Source organism: Lycorma delicatula, chromosome 8, assembly GCF_047948215.1.
Source record: "Lycorma delicatula isolate Av1 chromosome 8, ASM4794821v1, whole genome shotgun sequence".
Lineage (NCBI taxonomy): Eukaryota > Metazoa > Arthropoda > Insecta > Hemiptera > Fulgoridae > Lycorma > Lycorma delicatula.
This window is the reverse complement of record NC_134462.1, coordinates 17,533,804-17,555,573: the sequence shown is the minus strand read 5'-3', so window position 1 is coordinate 17,555,573 and position 21,770 is coordinate 17,533,804. Positions and strand designations below refer to the sequence as shown.

Genomic DNA, 21,770 nt, shown 5'->3' with positions numbered 1-21,770 from the left:
AAAAAAGAAACTGCCCTAGCATTTGACTGGTTAGATCAAGGGAAACCATAGTAAAATCTTGATTATTACAAAATACATAGTTAATTAAAAAATATTCTAGACTATATTAATTTTAAAATATAAACAAATTAAATTTTAAGATAAATGTTTGAAGACACAAAGTGTAAATAATAACCAAAAAAGAAATTACAATTCAGAAATGTTAATAAAAGTTGTTTGAGCATATATTTAAGTACTTATTGAACAGGATGCAGGAAATTCAAGCTCTTTAACAATTTTTTTTATTAATTTTATTAATCTGCCAGGTTAGTCTATTTAAACTCACAAAATCAGCTGATTTTTTAAGTCAAGAATTCTAAGGTTCAAGTCCTTGTAAAGGCAGTTGCTTTTATATGGATTAGAATGCTAGGTTGTGGATACTTTTGTTCTTTGGTGGTTGGTTTTTAATTAACCACACATCTCAGGAGTGGTTAACCTGAGTCTGTTCCAGAATAAATGTGTACTGGTACATTTACATTTACATTGCATTACATCTGCAGTTGCATCAGACCTGGCAAGCTGGTAGTGGTAATTGCATTTGTCTATGTGCACACACACACACACACACAGACAGACAGACCTGGCAGTAGCTGGAAGGCTGGTTGAAGAAAAAAAAAAACAATTACTTTTATTTAATTCATTGATAGAGTTACATTTTTACTCTAAAAGAAATTTTTTAAATTGTATTTTAATTAAATTTGTGAAATTTTTTTTTAAATGGTTAGATAATTTATTAAAAATGGTTATGAAAACATAATAAGGCTCTTTCGTGCAAGCCAAAGTATTGTGTTAATTTACATGAAGCAGTTCTGTATGGTTTGATAGAGATAGACATTTTTTTTTTAAATAAGTGATTATTTTTTTTAGCAAAGATTGCACATTTAAAAGTATAAACACAAAGATAAGTTAAAATATTTAATTTTCTAAATGTTACCATTTTTTTAAAAGTTGCCAGATAATTTTTTGTGCTCATAAGTATGAATAATGTAGCCATACTTATTATTCATTCTTATGAGCACAGAAAATTATCTGGCAGCCTATTTTCTATTCTGTAAACTTGTTTTGACTTTTTTTCAGGAAATTCCAAGTCATATCTTATATTTCAGATGGGAATATATGTATGAATAATAAGATATCTAATAATGATGACATTTTATTGTTTTATTAAGGCGGTTCAAAGCAAAAAAAAAAAATAACACATGATAATAGTTCCCTGTATTAAAAATTATACATTAATAAATTGAAAAAAAACTGGGCCTTTGTGAATGACTAATTTACTAGTCCTTACAATGTCTTGGATATGACAAAAAACAAAAATCTGCCTGGTCAGCATTTTGCTGTTTCAGTACAAATGTAATAGTCATATTATTGCTCAAATCCAGTTTTACTGGATTTATAAATAGATATTAAATTAATTTTTTTCTATCACTCTTTTTTGCTGGGCAAATTTTTTATAATTTTTTTCATATTGAAACATTTCAATATGAAAAAGTTAAGTTTTCTATTGACATTTTTTTTATTCCCATTAAAACTCTTTGATACTAATTTATGAAATAGTAAAGCATTAAAAATTAGAGTTACAATTTTTTTCTTTAAAAATCTAAAAACTGGTTAGTTTGTATTCAGAACTTTGAAATTAACAAAACTAAAAAAATCCTGTTTACCTCCATATTTGTGGTATTTATATATATATAAATAAATCATGTTTTGAAATGACATAATAGCAGTGAAAATATCATCTTTCATTTAACCTTGTGCATTTTTGTTTTGGCTGTTGAGATCATTTCTGTGTTATATTTATAAATATCTTGGTGAATTAATGAAAACAGTTAATTTTAGTAAAGTTATTAAAAATCTGTTTATTTCTGCTGATAAATACCATTTAATTATTTTAATTTATTTATCTGGCTAATTAAAAAAACAAATTGTTTCTTTTTTATGATGATAATTTTTTAATATATGACAAGGACATTTGTTTCTACTTGTTTGTTTCCTTGTTATGTTTAGAAATATTAAAAATTTGTTATCTTTAGTGTAGGATAGTATAGTAAAGGATCATGCAAAATTCATTTTTACGTCTTCTTCTTTCTTCCCAGAATTTGTTTTATCTGTTTTTATTTGATATTTTTATCTTATTTGGTCCATTTCTTAGAACTGGGCTTTTTATATTACACAGGTATGTTCAAATTATATAAGAACTTTCTAAACTCAGATTTGTTTGAGAAACTTTCCTGAATCAGATTGAATTTTCGCATTTCTATTTTCATTTGTTTGAACAACCTTGATGGTTTTTGTATTTTACACTTTAATATAATTGAAAAAAAATCAAGTAGGGTTAATTAAAGAAAATTTGTTTTAGAGTAAAATTGTTTACTCCAAATATAACTACTCGTATTATTCATTTGTTTTATTGTCAACCACTTTTGCTATCTGGCTTGTCATTATATCAGGAAAACATTTTCTTGACTTGACTTTTGCATACTAAATTTAATCTAGTAGCTTTTAATAATCAGTTGAAATTTCATAAATAACTTCAGTCAGATTTATTCTATTGTAACTTAGATTACATCCCTCCCTTTTTCTCAATATTTTACACTACTTAAAGTAATCATGTGTTTATGTAATACTGTGTTACATAAAAACCAAAAAAAAAAAAAATAATTACTACCATCAAATTAAGTTAAATGACTTTTTAAATTTATTAATTATTTATTATGAGTTAATTATATATAATTACTAGCAGACCTGGCAATGCTTCGCTATAGCTAAATTTGAGTATATATAAATATATATAGATTAAATGAACACAATTGAAAGTTTGATAAAACATTAACAAAATGAACATTAAGGAACTTCACGAAATTTAACCTTTCCCTTTCACCCTTTCTCCCTTTTACTATTTCTCCCTCTTCCCTTTCATTTATCCCCTTTTCCTTTTCCCCTTCCAATTTTCATTTTTACCATATTATCTTTCCTGTTTTCCCCTTTTCCTCCCTGTACCCTTTCCTTCTGTTTCTATTTCCCTTGTTTCCCCTTCCACTTTTCTTTTTTCTCTTTTCCTCTTTCCATTTCCTTTTCCTGTTTTCCCTTTTTTCTGTTCCCAGTTTCCTCTTCTTCCCTTTTTACCTTCTTCTGTTTTACTTTTTTTGATTTACCCTTTTCTGATCTTTGCCTTTTCCGATTTTTCCCTTTTTCCCCATGTATAAATCGGTCCAGTAGTTTTTTAGTCTATAGTGGACACATATTGAAAACATTGGAATGGAATCGTAAAATATTTAGTATAATGTGTGTTGCTTTTACATCCAACAGATAGTGCTGTTTTTCAAAAAAGCATGTTTTTATCTGACACAGGTGTGGCATTTATATAATAGTAGGTATATAAAAACACGCGTCTATTCGAATGCAATGTTGTGTTAAAATTTCAAAGCAGTCTGTGAAAAACAGAATGTTCAAAATTTAAGATTTTGAACAAACAAACATTTACGTTTTTATTTATATAGATATCTATAGACACAATTTAAAATAAGAATCCCAGACAAAAACATTAAACTATTTCAAACAAGGCATTTGTTTTGTGGGCTGATCATTCCCTTTCTTATTCTTTGTTCCTTTTTCCTTGGATAATTACTATGGGAACTGGGTCAGCTGCTGCGTCAGTCTTATCTGTAACATCATGCTCTAGCACCTTCTAGTAGTTTATTTAAAGCTACTCCTTTTTGGAGATTAACGGACTAATGACTCTTTGTGTTTGTAAAACTTACTGACTGTGTTTCTTATGAGGGGGTTACTAAAATGTGAAATTAACAGTAAAGTTCTACTGTGAAAATTTTAGCCTCCTATTTTTTTATAAAATCCAATTTAATCTAAATTAAACGTTCATTAGTAGATATTATTAATAATATTATTAGATTAGTGTAACTTTTGAAAGTCATTAGAAAATTATTATATAAGGATAATGTTTTTAAGAGAAACTAAATTTAGTTTTCAGTTATCTGAATGTTTTTACATTGAGTTATAAAAAGCTGAAAATAGAAATTCACATTTAAAAACAATGATTGTTTTTGTTGTGCAATATGTTTTTATTAAAAACATTAATGAAATGTTTATGTAGGGTGATATTTTTAGATAGGCTGGTATGTAATGTATTAAGTGTACTGTGTAATTATGCCAGAAGAATAATTTCATCTTATTTATTCTGAAGTCTGAATAAGAAAAACAGTAATTTTTTATACATATAATTCAGCTTTACTACTTTCCTGATTGTATTGTTATAATTTATTGTAACTATTTCCTATATATACCTCACCAAAAAAGTATGCTAATTAGGTCAATTTCGCTTGTTGGAGTTTTTGCAGAGCTTGATGTTTTGTGATACTCTTTAACCAAAAACATAATTTTAACATCAAACAATTCTAGAAAAAAATAACAGATATACATATGTATGAGTAAGCTGATCAATTTTGCTTGATATCCAGGCGGGATGGACCAATTTGGATAAAATTTGGCATGATGATTTCTGTATATTGAGCATTAATGATGTTAATTTGATGACAATTGATCATGGGGGCAGGGAGATATGGATCTTGTGGATCCCATATTTGAATGTTTTACTCAAACGGTAATAAAATTTTTTCCATATAATTTAATGCCCCTTAGGTAACTAATGTACATTTTGATAGTGTTTGGTTTTATTCAAAACCAAACAAAAACTTTTTTTTGTTATTCTGAACTCACAGTAACATTCTTGTAGTAATTAGATGATTCCATTACATTAGCATATCACTTTGGTTATGTATTTGAACAATTTCATTCAGGATTGATGAGTAATAAGCATAATAATATGCTTTCTTCATCTATTAATTTTTTTCTTGGTACCTCCAGACTGGATTAAGCAATTTTTATAAAATCTTGTACAATTACCTCTGAATATGAGTCATTAATGCCATTTAATTTTGGTTACAATTGGTCAAGGAATGAGAGAGGGTTTGCAGTAATGTATCAGTGGTGGGCTGTATTAAGTAGATTCTTTAATTAATGTCAAAAAGTTATTTTTTTTTATTGATGCTTATTTTGAAATGAATAAGAAATGAAAATTAAAAATTAGAAAACATTACTTCAAAAAAAAAATTGCTTTTTAATGCGGTTTAATTATTATTATTATTATGCAGGATAATTAAAGAGTATATGGGTGAGAATTTTGTATATAGTATTTGTATATATATAATTTTGTTTTCAAATATTTTAAATTTATTTAAACACATATATATATATATTTATGTAACCTATGACATTCCTGGTAATATAAAGATTCCAATGCAGGGTCATACATCTAATTCAATTCAGCTGTTGAGTTGCTACGGTGGAATATATATACATACACCCTAAGTATATTACACTCCTTTTTGGGCGTCATGTAAAAAGAACAAACATTTTTTGCATGCTCTTTAATATTATTTTGACTTATAATATCACAATTATTATAATTTATGATAAATACTTTTTTAAATATCTATATTTCAATTACAATACATTAATATTCTTAAATTAGGCATTGAAGGCAGGATTTACATAAACAGTGCCTGAAATAAAAGTTTGTGATCATTAGGTTAGGCCTGGGTATAATGATGAAATTCTAGGTTGAATGATTGTCCTATTGGGAATGAATGAGTCTTATATGAACAAAGTTTTGACATTCAGTATTAGGTCATTGAAATACTCAATAAAGAACACATGTTCTGGTTTTTTTTTTAAATTGGATCAAGTACCTTAAAAATTCTGGTAGATTATTTGTCTTATTAGCACATTTACGTAAATATTTTATAAAGTGATCTTATAATGGGATGAAACCAATTTATTTATGTAGTTTGTTAAGTAGATTGAGGAAACTGTAAATTTATTAAACTTTGCTGATTTGCTAGCAAGTTTTACCAGTTATTAGATGAATAAATAAGAAACCAGTTTATTCTAAGAATTAATAGTGATGGTAAACAGAATTGTTGAGTTTATACCTTAAAATGACATGTAGTTTTAATGATGTGAAAATAACTGTAATGGAATTTGTAAACGTTTGATAAACATGTTTCTAATTGGATAATTATTTATAATAGTAATACTAATAAGATACATGCACTGAAAAAAGGTCACGTACTGCTTTAGGTGTGGCTTTAAACTAGTGATTAAGTTTTCTGTATGACATCAAACTTGCTAAGCTTCCAGAAGAAACAAACTTTTGGTAAAATTTTCTAATAATGATTTATACAGCTCATTCTCAATCAAAAATATAAAGTGAAGTAATAATGTTCTCAGAATATTGCTTTTGATTTTACAAGGAGACAGGTTTATAGATGTGCTTATTTTGTTAAGCATACCAGTTGATTCTGAGTTTGTTATTAATAAAGTAATCTAGAGATGCATATAGTGCAACTTCATATTAGCTGGATACAGTGCATCTCAATATTAGCACATATTAAAGGGTTAATATTTTGGCATACACTACATAAAAATTAATTCTCTCAGTTGGATAGCATTTGGGGTTTGCTTTCAATAAGACTTTTTATTTGGTGGAAACTGTTATAAATAAAGTTCCTTTGTTTAGTCTTAATTATTAGTTGGGTTTCCAGTTTTTGATCTTTAATGCTCTATCACTGGATGAAGCATACAAGAACCATTTTTAAGATTATAAAAATTACAATTTCTACTGAATACAGTCACTTTAAACTCTCATTTACACTAAAAAAAAATGTTATGATTGTTGTTTAGTAAATGTTATCAAACCTTAAACTACTAGAGAGAGAGTGAGAGAGAGAATTAAATAAATTATTATAAATACAAATAAATTATAAATCCAAATGTAGAACTATGCACTTGATAGTTTTCATTGATAAAACTTAAAATAAAGGTGTACATTATACGTTGAATTCATTAACGCACAGTGTTTATTTTTTTAGAATAATTCTTCCCAAAATATATGAATATCAAATTAAGTGCATATAAAATAATGTATGTGATTTGAAAGTTATTAAAATTTTATGTTATTTCATAAATAAAATTAAAAATTCATTTAAAAAACACAATTTAAATTTAAAAAAATTGTTTTTTAACGTACCTCTTAAACCGTTAATAGAATGCGTAGATGCAGTATGCTAGGATACCATTTCTGCTCTTTACAATTCAAATATGAATACAATTAATACAACTAATCTCCTTAAATTAAACAGCATGACAAAAGATAAAACATTTTCAGAGTATTAAAGTTTATAAATAAAAAGTCAATTATATAGAATAAATATAAAATTATTATTAAAAAATAAATTGAATATTATATTTAATAGATTATTTAGAATCTACGACTTTAATCTACTGTACTATGGATAGAAAAATTATTATTATTAAAATACAGAAATTTTATTTGTTTTAATGTTACTATTATATGGAATTAATACAAGTATTTTTTATTTGGAATTATTATGGTTTCAAATTATATGGAGCATTTTCTTTCAAAAGAATCTTTCTGAGCTAATTAGTAGAACCTTCTTCTTTAGTTATAGTAGTAGCACCAATGTTAATGGCACTGCTTTTAAAACAATTAAGAAATCTGATCTCTTTGGCAGAATGATAGTGTCTCTGCTTTTGATCCAGAGGTCCTGGGTGTGAATCTCGGTCAGGCATGGCATTTTTCATAGCTACAAAATTCCATTTCCATATCCCACACATAAAATTTCAAGCTTATGTGGCAATAGCAAGCAAAAAAAAAAACAAAATTCAGTATATAATCAAATAATTTATTTTATTTTTTATCTTTGTTCATTTAAAAAGTTATTTTTTCTCAAATTTACCTTGCAAATTTCATATTGTTCAATTGTGTTGAAAATATTGATTTCAATAATTTTGCATCATACTCCCTACACTGAAAACTATTTTCTACAGAGTAATAATTTTTGAATGTACTGTAGTAGTTAAATAAAAATATAATATTTTTTTATTCATTTAATAATGAAATTGTGTTTTTTTACAGATAGAGTTTGTGTTTCGGAAAAAAAGATTAACATTGAACCTATTGAACAATGCTCCTTATTTGAGAAAGTTAATGCTCCTGTTAGATGTGTAGTTGGAAGAGACAGGTAAAGTGAACTGATTTTATTTTATAAGTAATCTTGTTGTGTGTGTAATTAGCTTTTATTTATATTTATTATATATGAGTAATTATTTGTATTTTCCAGATCATATTGTTTGTTAGCATGTGTGAATGTGTTTGTCATTTATAAATTATGACTGGAAAATCAATTAGAAAAAAAGTTAATTTCATCTACTGTGAGAAGATTGTATTATATCACTATTATTTACTTCCTGTCTAGGAGAAATAGGACCTTGATTCTGGTGGTGGGTGCTTGTATATTTTGTTGATCCACAGAACCATAGTGGCAGTGGCTTAGTTACTGGTAGGCACTCCCTACTTGGTTTAGGTTGAAGAGCCAGACTAAAAAGAATCTCACAGAAGCGTTCTCCATGTTAAAGTAGCTGCAATCAGTTTGTGTATACTCAAATTTTATTGAAGAAGAAACTTAGTAGCTATGGTATCAGAGGAACTGCTTACAATTTGATAATCGTACCTTACCAACTGTAAACAAGTGTTGTCGTTTTTTAAGAATACACATGTAAAATATTGGTCTTTACTTGAAGGTGTAGAACATGGAGTGCCTAAGAGTGTTTTTGGCCCATTGTGTTTCTTATTGTTTATTAATGACTTGCCTCAGAATCTAAAGCCATTCATTTTAACCCTCTTCATAAATGTTGCAACTGTGGACACAGATGTAATACATATCTGCACATAATTATTATTTAAAAGAAATTGAAAATTGTATGATAGCAGTTCAAAAAATTTTTCACTATTGGATTATAACCATTCAAGTTTAAATGTGAATAAAATGGCTGGTGCCTTCTTAGGTCGTTCTACCATTGCTGGTCATGTAAGTAGAATTCTCATTAATGATAATAATAGTATTTTCTGTTGCCCACAAAGTGGAATTTCTCATTGTTTTATTAGATGTTATATATTATTAATTATATATATATATATATAAATATATAAAATTAATAGATGTGTTATACATTTTTTAATTCTTGTGAGATGATCAAATTGATTTTGTTTGTAACAGAATCAAATATATATTTGATGTGTTTATAAAAATAGTGTAATGATAATGATATTTTGTTCCAGGTTAGATTGCTTAAGAAAAATTTCAATGCAGAAAGCTGATTTTACTGTATTTCATGCTGAAGAATTATTGGTTGCAAGCAGTCATAAAAATTTAAACAATATTGTTATTACAGCAGAATTTCAACGCTCCTATTCAACAATTAGTATGTAATTATAATGGTGTGCATTTTTGATACAATAACAATAATATATTTTTTCTAATAACATTTAGATTAAATATGGTATTTTTTAACATTCTGTTTTATTTACACTGAATTTTGTGATTTTCAGGTGATTTACATTTTTCTTCTTGTATTAGATTATGACTTAGTGAAACAAAATCATAATTTTTGATAGTTTTTTGTATTAGATCAGTTTCTTTAATCTAAACCATATTGAACTAACTAATTTTACTAAAGATCATTATCACAGTCAAGTTTTTCAGCCTTTTTTAATATTTTTCTTAAGATGCCTTTTCTCTAGTCTTAACATTTTTTTAATTAATTTTAGCAATGGCTGCTTTAAAAATTCTGATGATATTTATACTTTGAAGGTAATATTTTATTATTAAAATTTTAACACCTTTTTTTTATCTTTTAATTTTAGATGAATTCCTATTACTAATGGTTTTAACTGAATCTATCATATTTAATAATTCAAATAATCTATCACTTTTATCTTCAATATCTAACAACCATATGTATTTTAATTACTTTCTCTGGTGTAACTATTAAAACTTTCATTGGTGTTTTAACATTTAACCATTTGTGCATTTTTAAAAGTTAATGATAGTTCTCTAACTAAATATTAGTTTAATTTTGTACAGCACTGACCCCAGAAGAGAATTTAAATGTTTCCCGATGATTTCAATACATTTATATTACACTAATTTGCACCAATCAAGCAAAGACCATGTATTAGTCTTTGCTTACGTGTTTGCTGGTCATTCTTAATACAATTAATTTTTAGTCTTTCATTCAGAAGCTCTTGGGTTCAAATCCTAGTCAGACATGGGATCTAAAAATTTCCATTCTATGTTCCCATGTACAAGCTCATGTAATTAAAAAAAAAAAAAAACGTAAAATCCAACTGTTACTATTAATCTTTAACAATTAATGGTATTGTTTAAAAGTGGAGTTGTTATACCTATAGTTAATTGAGAAGTAAGCATTATCATTGTAGTCTTCTACACTGCAAATCACCATTAAAGCAATAAAGAGACTGTTTTTTAGTTATTTAGGTATAGATTCAAATGTAGTTAAAGAACAATTTTTGTTTGGAATTGAATGTACCTTTGTATAAGGAATTTTAGGGTGATTTTGGAGTATCTAATGATACTCTCATTAAATTCTGTATAAAACCCAGAAATGCATGAATACCCAGAGATATTTAGTCAATTATGTATTGAATACTGAGAAAAGTTTTTGCCAATCTTTATTGCTCACATTTCTAGGGATTTTCTGATTAAAAACTAATGAGTATGTACAGTTGATAACTCTATAAATATATAAGGTATGCTTATGTAAGCTACATGGTATAGATATAGATGTAAGATGTGCCTTCTGAGTCATTCAATTGTCACATTTTAAGCAGTAAACATCAAGCTTGAATTTTCTTACACCCATGGCTAGCCCAGTACATCTTATTGTGTAACAAATACAATGTATTTGTTGTATATCTGGTTCTTATGGATCAAAAGCTTGCTGAAAGATTTGAAATACACTTGAAGAAGAGCCAGTAAATAAACAAACTGCTCAAAACAGGTTCCAAAAGTTAGCTTAGGTGGTGAGAGCCTTGAGGATATACCCCAATCTAGAAGATCCCTTTTCCTTTAATGATGAGGATTTGAGGATTGCGATTGAGATGAATTTAAAGTTGACCCACAGGGAACTTGCTAATTCATTTAATATTAATGATGAAACTATAACATCACATCTTTATCAGTTAGGAAAGAGCTAGAAGTTAAGCAAATGGGTGCCTCATAGTTTGACACCTGAGAAGAAATTTCAAAAGCTCACAATTTGCATTTCTCATCTTATGCAATCAAAAACTGAACCTTCATTTAACTGAATTTTAATGTGTATTGAGAAATGGATCATGTACTTCAGTAGATCACAAATCAAATGATCTTGTATTTTGGATCAGAAAGTCATTTCTTTATTTCCAAATAACTCTGACATCAAAGGTGCAAGTGACTCAAAGAATAGGTCTGTGTTCAGTGGATTTCCAAGGGGATGGATCATGTACTTCAATAGATCCCAAATCAAATGATCTTGTATTTTGGATCAGAAAGTCATTTCTTTATTTCCAAATAACTCTGCTGCTGACATCAAAGGTGCAAGTGACTCAAAGAATAGGTCTGTGTTCAGTGGATTTCCAAGGGGATGGGACAGTCACCTTGGTTTCCACATCTCAAAATTTCACTCAAAGAATAGAATAATTTTTTAACATATTTCAAGATGTTTTACACTTTTGATTAAAATTTTATATTTTTTACAATCAAAGGGATAGCTACCATATTTGGAAGGAAAGTACAATTCATCGAAATGGAAAATCAACTGGGTGATTTTTTTTTAACTAGTTGCATATATAATTAAGCTCTCTTTTCATATTAAAGAATTCTCATTTATTGCTTCCTCTTGTAGCTGAATCTTCAATATTCAATTCCAATACTTGTTAAATAATTTATTTTGATCCACATTATCCGTATCAGTTTCATCATCAACAACAACTAGGAAAGTCATGCTACTCTTTACAAATTTTTAATGTATCTGTTGGTAATGTACTTGTTTTTAATTATAAAATATTAACAAAACAAAGGTCTATTGTGTGCAAAAAATTATCTTCATGTGTAGCACAAGGCTAGTTTCTTTAAAAAATTATTATTTATAATTTTAAATAAGTAATATTTTTTTATAGAGCATTATTTACAGGATTTGGTTCATAACAATGTTTAAGTACTTTAGAATGCATGTTGTTATTTATTTCTTTTTGAAGATCTTAAATGATGTATTAATTGGAAGGAACTGTAAGTTTTTTAAAATTAGTAATTGTAAATTGTTAAAAAATTACAATAATTTTGTTAAAATTGTGTTTTAGGTAAATTTCAATATGGTCTTGTAGTTGTCGTTAGAAATGATGTCAATATTAATTCCCTACAAGATCTAGAAGCGAAAAGGTTATGTCATCCTGGTACTGATCCTGATGGACAAGACCATTCAGATATTTTTTCTCAAGTTAGTATTTTATTATTTTTGCTGGATATTTATTTTTATGTATAATGAAGTATGAAGTAAATAGAACGGATTTAATGATAAAGGCCTCATACAAGGTTTCAACTCAAGACTAAGTGCTACAAATTTACACAATGTAATCAAATCACTTTTGCATAATCTCTACCCAGAAGAATCCAGATGTTTTATTTTTGTTTAAAAAAAAACAGCATTTGAAGTGAATGGTATTTATATTTTTGCGTATACATAAAAATAATTAATGAATGATGATCAAATCATTTATTGTCAACTGTCAGACCTTGCTTTTTTTCAGTGTGTACATATATAATGTATGTGTGTTTGTATATAGATGTTTTTTTTTTTTTTTTGAAAAATGAAATAATTCATTAATATGTTGACCCCTGTGATAATAAAATTTAATAATAAATGATATTTTAACCACTAAACCACAGTAAATAGATAAGTTAAACTTACCATATTTTCTTAATATATTTTTTTTTATATAGTAAGCTTAAATTATCTATTTACTGTATTTTGGTGGTTTAAATTTCATTTAATATTTTATATATATATTGTATTAAAGTATGCAGGTGAATAAAGTATGGGAACTTTTAAATAAGTTGATATACCACACCACAAGAATCCAGGGGGTCCCCATGAGGCACAATTGTCTCGCACAATTATTTTTTTAATACTAATGGGACATGTAAGTAAGATGTTTATCATGTAGTTCTGCTGTGTTGCTTTAATATCATTGTCATGTTTACTTGTCAAGTCTGCACTTTAGTTTTATTTTCTGTGATAATGTATGCTTATATTCTGACAATAAACCTGAATATAGAAGATCTAAAAAAAAAACAGTTTTATTATGTGCAAATGCCGTAATTCCTCTATGAATGTTATCAGATACAAAATAGTTGCATAAGTAAATTCATTTCACTATTTTCATTTTTATAAAACACAATACAATAAAAGGTAACAAAGGTCTTTAACATTAATAAGTTTTTTGTTTTTTTTTATATATATATAAATTTTTAATTTTACAGTATATTGAAGACCGACTTGTAGTACAAAAATGTGATCCAAATAGAACTATTGCTGAAAATAGAGTAAAATCTCTTGCTGATTATTTTGATGAATCGTGCAAAGCTGGACCATGGAGTTTAGATCCACTGGTAGATTCATCTTTAAGTGAGTAAATGAATTTGTGGTTCATGATTATAAGATAAAATGTAATTTGTCAAATAAAACTTTGTTTGATAAGTTAACAATTTAATTATCGATGACTTATTTGCATGCTTTGCCAAATGTGATAGTATGAGTACAAGAACTAATAGAAATGGACATGTGGTAATGCATGAGGTAAATGTATAAATTGGGTTGTAGTAGCAGAAATGTTTTACTACATTTTCAGAATTATTTTTTTACACAATTATTAAGATTTAAATTTTGTGTTAACATCCTTTGAGAAGGGTCTATTGATACTTAATTGTGTTTAAAAATTGGATAAGTAAGAATATTTCTTTAGTTCTTTTATAATATGCTATCTATAATAACTTGTTCATAAGCTATTTTAGTTATACTGATAAATTTACATGGTGTAACTCATTTTCAGTATGACTCTTAGAATAAAGTGAAAGCAAATTGTATGATTAGTTACTTAAAAAAAAGAGAACTAATAATAATAATAAAGGTTTTTTCTTGTAGCTTCCCTCTGGATTCTACACCTCTGTAACTGTTAGAAACTTTTCATAAAAAAATTATTTTTTATTTTTGATGAAAAACAGTTCTAGTTTGAAATGATAAGGATTAGTTGAAGAAATTTTTTATTCACATGTGAACTGACCTTACTCTAGTAATTTCAATAGATAATTATAATATAGCAGTCATTTATAAATAATTATTCTCAACTAAAGAAAAAAAAAATTTCTTTATCTTTCAGCAGACAGTTTCTGTTGGCTCTAAATTTCAACAAGACAGAACTGTTACATACAGCTTGACAGTCAATAACAGCTGTAAGTAATTGTTAGGCAATCAAATAATTTTATAACATGGTTACATTACAGTCTCCAACATCTCCTGACGTGACAGGACTTAAAATTTTATACAGGATATCTTGACAGGATATCAGAATTTTAAAAATAATGATATTTTGTGATTTTTTTTTGTGGGGACATCTCAAGAGTGTAGTGAACTATAATTGTCTTGCAAACATTGCTGGACTGAAAACAAAAATTAAAAAGGAAGTCACTAACATCATTGTTGATGTATTACATGCTATCCAGAATTTCCTCAAAGAAATTCTGGCAAAGTATAATAAAGTATATTAGGGTAAATGGCTTGCACCTTAATGATCTGATTCTTAAAAATAAAAAGTATGTAATTTGTTAATGGCATGATATGTAGAATATTGTTATTAAAAACTATTTAAATCCTTAACAGATTTCCCGTTTCCTTGCCCTCATCCTATATTATTATGTGATATACCAACTCCGGTTATTATTATAACATTTATTTGCTTTTGAAGCAGATATAGAAATTTTATATTGCTCTCTAAGAAGAAGACTATTCAAATTCTTCCAACAAATTCATACAATCTCAGAGAAAAAATCTGAATGTATAAAAAAATTGTATTTTTTAAAATAAAATTAATATCTATTTATTATAGTTATTTGCAGTAAATAGAAAAACAGCTTGCAATTACAAAGTTATGCATTTCTAGTAATCACACAAGCGTAAGTGGTTGGAGCTGTGGATGCATTGAATGTTCTTTAGCAGTAAGGAGTTAAATCATTTAATTTATCCCCTCAAACAAAAGAATAAGTCAACAAAACTGTTTTCTTTTTTTTTCATTTTTTATTTCAAAAGTCAATTGATATGTATATGTTAATAATAATTATTACTCTTTTTGGAAATTATTTAACAAATTGCTTTCTTTTACAGAGAAAAAATATGGAAGCCTTTGTAATTTATGTGATGATCCATACCGATGTTCAATAAAAGATAAATACTGGGGACGAAGTAATGCACTTCTTTGTTTATCTGACTGCCAAGGTGATTTCTCTTGGGGTAGATATCAGGATGTTAGAAGACATTTTAAAAAACAACTTTCTGTGAGTTACTATGAATTTTTGCTTAATTATCAACAAGATAAATTATACAAAATAAGAATGGTTACGAACTATTTTGTAATTATTTGTATAATATTGAAGTGGATAATAATATTATTGACTTAAAGTATGATTATTCTACATTATTTGGATAACACATTATCTAATAATGTAAATGACATTATGGTCAACTGGACCTTTTCTGAAGTTATATTTTAATATCTAAATGGTAGTGAAAAAGTGTTGTGTAACTGATATCATGCATATCAATTGTAATTTTACAATTATTCTGATAGATTTTTAAACAATGAATTATATTCAGGAAGCTATATTTAGAGAACTCATTGCTATGATTTCTGTATCAATGAACGTGTACGTAGAAACTTAATATTAATTAATACATTTTTATACATTTTATAAACTACATAGCAAAACTCATGCAAATTAACAACATATAGCTTTTTTTATTTATTTTAATTTGAAAGTTAAAGGAGTATCATCTTTATAAAAAAACAAAAGTACATTTTCTTTAATGAAAAATAAAAAACTCCTGTCAAAATCAATTTGCTTTACATAACTAATATCTTATAAATCTTTAAAGTTGTTGATGCAATTTACATGACACATATCCAAGGTTGAAGGATGACAAAAAGGAATAATAAGTTTGACAAAAAGGATAATCAACACAGTAGAACTGACTGATCATAGTAGTTTTGTTCACAGTATAATGTGGTAGAAAATATCAAATGGTCTGACTAAACTGTTGTTCACTTCAGTACAAACTGATTTTTTTCCACCCAACAGTAATACAACTCAGCAAATACATTAAATCGTCAAACAGAGCTGTCGGTTCACTCTAATGAACATTAAGTTAATGAAAACAGATAAAGTGAGTAAACTGTTTGTTATTTGCTGAGAACAGGTCATTTACTCAGCAAACTGTAGTTTTATCAATATTAAATTTACTGGATTGTGGAAATAATAATTTAATTTAATTTAATTGCAATTTTCAGATATAACTTAAATGGTACAAGCAGTACATAAATATTAAATAAATAAACTTTTTATGCTGATCAATAGGTAGATAAATAATAAAAATATGTAGATTTTATCAGGAATAATTAAACCAAGAATAAGAAAGGAACTCCCCAGCATTTATATTGCTGGATCAAAGAACCGTGGTAAAACCTTGATCAGAGCATCATAAAATACACAATTATAAAATAAAAATTAATGTAATTAAAGTCCATCATTAAAATATAAAAGTTTTAATATAAAGTCCATTATTTAAAATATAAATACTTGAAATAATGTTAAGATAAAGATACATGAACATACAATGAATAAGAAAGATACATGAAGATAACTAAATAAGAAACTAAAAATTAATTCACAGTTCAGAAGCCGTTAATGAGATTTATTTGATCACAAATTATGCAGAAAATTCAATTTTTTTAAATCTTTTAATTAGTATTATTTTAAAATAGTATTTTTTTCAGAAAATCATTTTTAATTTTATTTTAAATAAATTTGGATCTTATTAATCTAAAATAAATTTAAAGATCTTTAAATGATTTAGTAATTTATTAGAAATAGCAGCAGAAGCATAATAAGACCATTTCTTGTAAGCCAAAGTATTGTGCTGGTAGTGTTAAACAAAAAATGGTATCATTTGCCTAGCTACAATAATCATGGTACAATAACATTTTCTATTAAATACCTAACACCTTAACAACAACTTACTACATTACTGGAAGAAAGGTGACTGTAAAATGTATGTCACTCTCTCAAATCAAAACTTGTATTGAATTTTATGACAACAATGAGTAGATTCAAACTAATTTCAAAGGGCACAGTTATGTTGCCAACCTCATTTGTCAAAGGTCTAAATTTATTGTATTAAAGACAGCTGCTATTTTTAGAAATTAATAACATTTTTCTCTTAAGTGTTTGTTCATTTTGTTTTTAGTAATAAAAGTTTTTTTTTGTTTTTGTTTTTCATAGACTTTATTACAAAAAATTTTATCAAAAAATTTTTTTGCTAGCCGTAACTCAATAAAAGATAATTATTCAACATATGTTTGTATGAACTTCTTTCCTTCTTCAAGCTCAGTTTCCAAATTATTTCCTTTTCTACTGAATTACCTAAATATGTATTTAAATTTATTAAATAAACTGCCTAGTACAGAATATTGAGATAAGACAAATTTTAGCTTAATTATTTATGAAAGCACTTTCACGGGATTCCGCATCCTCACTCATGATTAAAATAATTCTGCTATTGCATAAAAAAAAAATTGCATATTAATTTAAACAAGTGCTGCTATCTGTTGCAGTTTTTATAAGACCATCTCAAAAATCCCTCAAACACTGTCTGATGGTTTATCAAATGAGCTGAATATTTATAGAATTTTGAGAGTAAATTAGTACATGGCATTCATTACACACAATGTTTTAATATGGCATGAAGTTTTAATACAAATACAGTATGTAGATGATATTATCACTATATATAACCCGGTAATAAACAATGAACATTTAACAATTAAACAAATGAAATTCTTATAATGAAAATTAAGAATTCATGTGGCCCTGAGGTAGATAATCCCCACGTCCGGAAAACAACATCTACGTTCCACGTCCAGGGCGGCAACAGCTGTACTCACGTACATTACATATAGCTGGCTAACGGGGTTCCGAGTATTGTTTCTCGGATATACTTTTTTCGGCCGATTTTCATCTGCAGGCCGAATCAGAGGACTGGATTTCACGGCCACCTGCAGATACGAAATTCTTACAGATTGTGGAAATGGAATAATACCACCTTTAGAGCTGGCGATGTGGCGGCCACGGTCGAAGTTATTTGCAGGTGTAACGGAGACCTTTCGTTGTCCACATGCCCCCCGCGATGGCAAGCATGTAGTTAAGGTGCCCATGTTGTTCGGGGCATGGGAGCCCTGAAAGCCTCGGTGTGTAAGGGCCTGGAGTCAGTGCAGAGACTGCGCATCCGCTCTCTGCCAGGACATATGCCGGTTCCACCGGAGTACCGGAACGGACCTCCAGGGTTGGTAGCCCTGGAGTGGGGGTGTACCCCGGCGGCTAGCCTTACTACAGAAGGGATTATTTGTTCATGGAAACTGAACAACTAAACGTAGCAGAGGGTTCACGTAAACACCCTCGTTTAGAACCGGCCGTTTCGCCTGAGGCGAAACGCCGAAAGAGTGCGGAAACAAAAAGGATTGAGATTGAGGCTAGAAAAAGCTTACAAAAAGCTTTTTTCAAGAGCAATAATGCACCGAAACCTAGATATTTAGTCATTACCAAGGAGGATGGAAATTTTTCGAAGGTGAGTCCTTTTCTCATCGCTCGGGAGATAACCAAATGTGCTGGAGGCTCTGTTAAAGAAATAAGAAAAACCTTCACAGGACTTCATGTAGAGACTGTAAATGATATACAGTCTCAGAAGATCCTAGGACTGAAGAAAATAGGAGATCTGGCTGTACGCGTTGATCCCCATGCACACTCAACACCTCAAGAGGTGTTGTGGTCTGTCGGGATCTTTTAAATTGTTCGGAGCAAGAGATTGTAGAGGAACTGGCAGCACAAGGAGTAATAGAGTGCCGTCGATTGAACATGAGAAGGAACGGTGAGGTCTTACCCTCAGCTTCTCATGTCCTCACTTTCAACCGGCCTACTTTGCCGGAAAAGATAAGAGAAGGGATTCACCGTTTGGATGTGCGGGCATTTGTCCCACAGCCAATGAGGTGCTTTAAGTGCCAACGCTTTGGCCACACCGCTCTTAGATGCGAAAGACCGCAAATATGCGTGTGCGGTGAAGAGGTGCATGAGGGAGAGCCGTGTAAAGAGCCTCCTACATGTATCAACTACAAAGGAGCACATTCTTGTAGATCAAGGAATTGTCCTGTCTACAAAGATGAAGTTGCTGTGCAGGAAGTAAAAACCCTGCAAAAGGTCAGCTACTTCGATGCAAAGAAGATAGTTAACGCCCGTAAGCCTAGAGCAACAACAACTTACGCTCAGGCTGCGGCTGCCGTTCCTGTTCCTGCTCCAGTTGCTGTCGATGAAGGTCAACTCATCAATAAACTTGCTCCGACCTTGGCTAATATGATTGAAAGAATTATTGACCATAAAATGAAACCTTTCAATAGTAAAGATCCTATAAAGCCAAAGATATTAGTACAGCTTCCTCCCGAAGATAAAACATCGAAAGTTGCTCTTGTTCTGAAGAAAACGGACGCCAAAGCAGAATGCCAAGTCCGTCTCAGTGAGATTCTTGATGACAAGAAAAAGGTAATACCTACAGAGACTGTTATGGAGGCTCTAAAGCCTCCTGTAACTGAAGTGGCCTCTAAGCCTCAGAGGCCACAAAATATTTCACAGGGGGGACGAGTGTCCCCCCCTCCACAGGCGGTGACCGGTGCGACCCCCGTGTCTGGGGTCGGCCAAGTTGCCGCCCCACAATCGGCGCCTGTGACCGGTGCCGATCCATGCCCGTCGTCGTCGGCGGCTTCGGTGGTCTCCGATACGGAGACCGGAAGCCTTACAGGCGACGACCTTCTCCGCGAACACGATGCTGTTCGTAGGATGGGGAAGAAAAGAAAAAAAGGATGGCTGAAAGGCAAACCCAGACAATAATTTAATTAAAAATTAGCGAGTCGATTGTACAATGGAACATCAATGGATGTTTTTCAAACATCCATGCGCTCCAACGCTTAGTACAAGACGTAGACCCGATTTGTATATATCTGCAAGAAACGCATTTCCGCCGAAATGAAAATTTTAAATTAAGAGGATTCAATATATTCCGGCGAGATCAACCGCCAAATGTAAGAGTTAGAGGTGGAGTAGCCATATTAACATCAACTAGAGCTACCACCGAAGCGGTTGTTCTAAACACAAACCTACAAGCGGTCGCCGTTAGAATGAAGCGTCCGCTCCAGGTCACTGTCTGCAGTATATACTTGCCGTATTTTGATTGGAATAAGGATGACATAGCAAGACTAACTTCCGAGCTTCCCCCACCTGTTTTACTGGTGGGTGACTTTAATGCTCATAATTCTCTTTGGGGATCAGATCGAGTAGATCCCCGTGGAAGAGAACTGGAAGGGTTCCTGATGAATTCAGAACTTATTATTTTAAACGACGGATCAGGAACCTTTTTGAATGCCAGAGATGGATCGACGTCCTGTATAGTTCTTGCACTTATAAGCGGATCGATAGCACCGAGGTACAGCTTCCATGTCATAGACGATCTGCATGGAAGCGATCATTTCCCGGTGCAAATTGTAACTGATGTTACAAGAACAATATATCCCATCCCTAAAAGATGGTTATTTGAAAAGGCAGACTGGACGAGCTTCACAGCTAGAACGATACTCCCAGAAACAATTGGAGTTATCGGAGACGATGTCGACGCCATAACAAATGCAATAATTGAGTCGGCATCGAGATATATTCCCAAAACATCTGGGAAACTTACGAAGAAACCCGTTCCATGGTGGAACGATGAAATAAGTGAAGCTATAAAAAGAAAGAAAAGGGCGTATAAGGACGCTTTAAGAAGCGTCCTAGTATAGAAAATCTTGTTGCCTTTAAGAAATACAGGGCGTATGCAAAACGTCTTATGATAGACTCGAAAAAACGATCCTGGCAGCAATATGTATCATCCATTGACAAAACTACTACTGCATCAGATGTTTGGAGGAAAGTGAAGGCGATTTGTGGGCGTAATGATTTTGCTCCCATAACTAGCCTTCAAGATGAAGATGAAATAAAAGACACTCCATATGAAATTGCAGAGCTGTTATCCAATCACTTCGAAAAGGCCAGCAGAACGGCCAATTACGAAGAAGATTTTTGTACTAAAAAAGAACAACTTGAAGGTCTACTAAACTTCAGAACTGAGTATAATTACTCATATAATGTACCTTTTAAAATGGAAGAATTCGCGAAAGCGTTGGAAAAATCAGGTAACACAGCTGCTGGTCCGGATGAAATCCACTATAATATGATCAGGCAGCTGAATACCACTGCAAAGCGTAGATTATTAGAACTTTATAATAAAATATGGCGGGATGGAACGTACCCGCAGCAGTGGAAAAAAGCTCATGTTGTTCCAGTACCAAAGAAAAATAAAAATTTAACAGACCCCAATAGCTATCGTCCTATTTC

The 21,770-nt window shown here is 29.8% G+C and overlaps 1 protein-coding gene across 2 annotated transcripts in view; it reads left to right on the top strand.

Moving 5' to 3' along the window:
• Tsf3 (Transferrin 3) overlaps positions 1-21,770 on the top strand; it is a 76,424-nt gene that overhangs the window by 29,576 nt on the left and 25,078 nt on the right. For both annotated transcript variants that reach the window (XM_075372372.1, XM_075372371.1), the window contains exons 2-6: positions 8,054-8,159; positions 9,257-9,399; positions 12,335-12,471; positions 13,515-13,659; positions 15,412-15,581. In XM_075372372.1, coding sequence (XP_075228487.1) covers positions 8,054-8,159; positions 9,257-9,399; positions 12,335-12,471; positions 13,515-13,659; positions 15,412-15,581 — 701 coding nt within the window. The remainder of the gene's footprint in view (positions 1-8,053; positions 8,160-9,256; positions 9,400-12,334; positions 12,472-13,514; positions 13,660-15,411; positions 15,582-21,770) is intronic.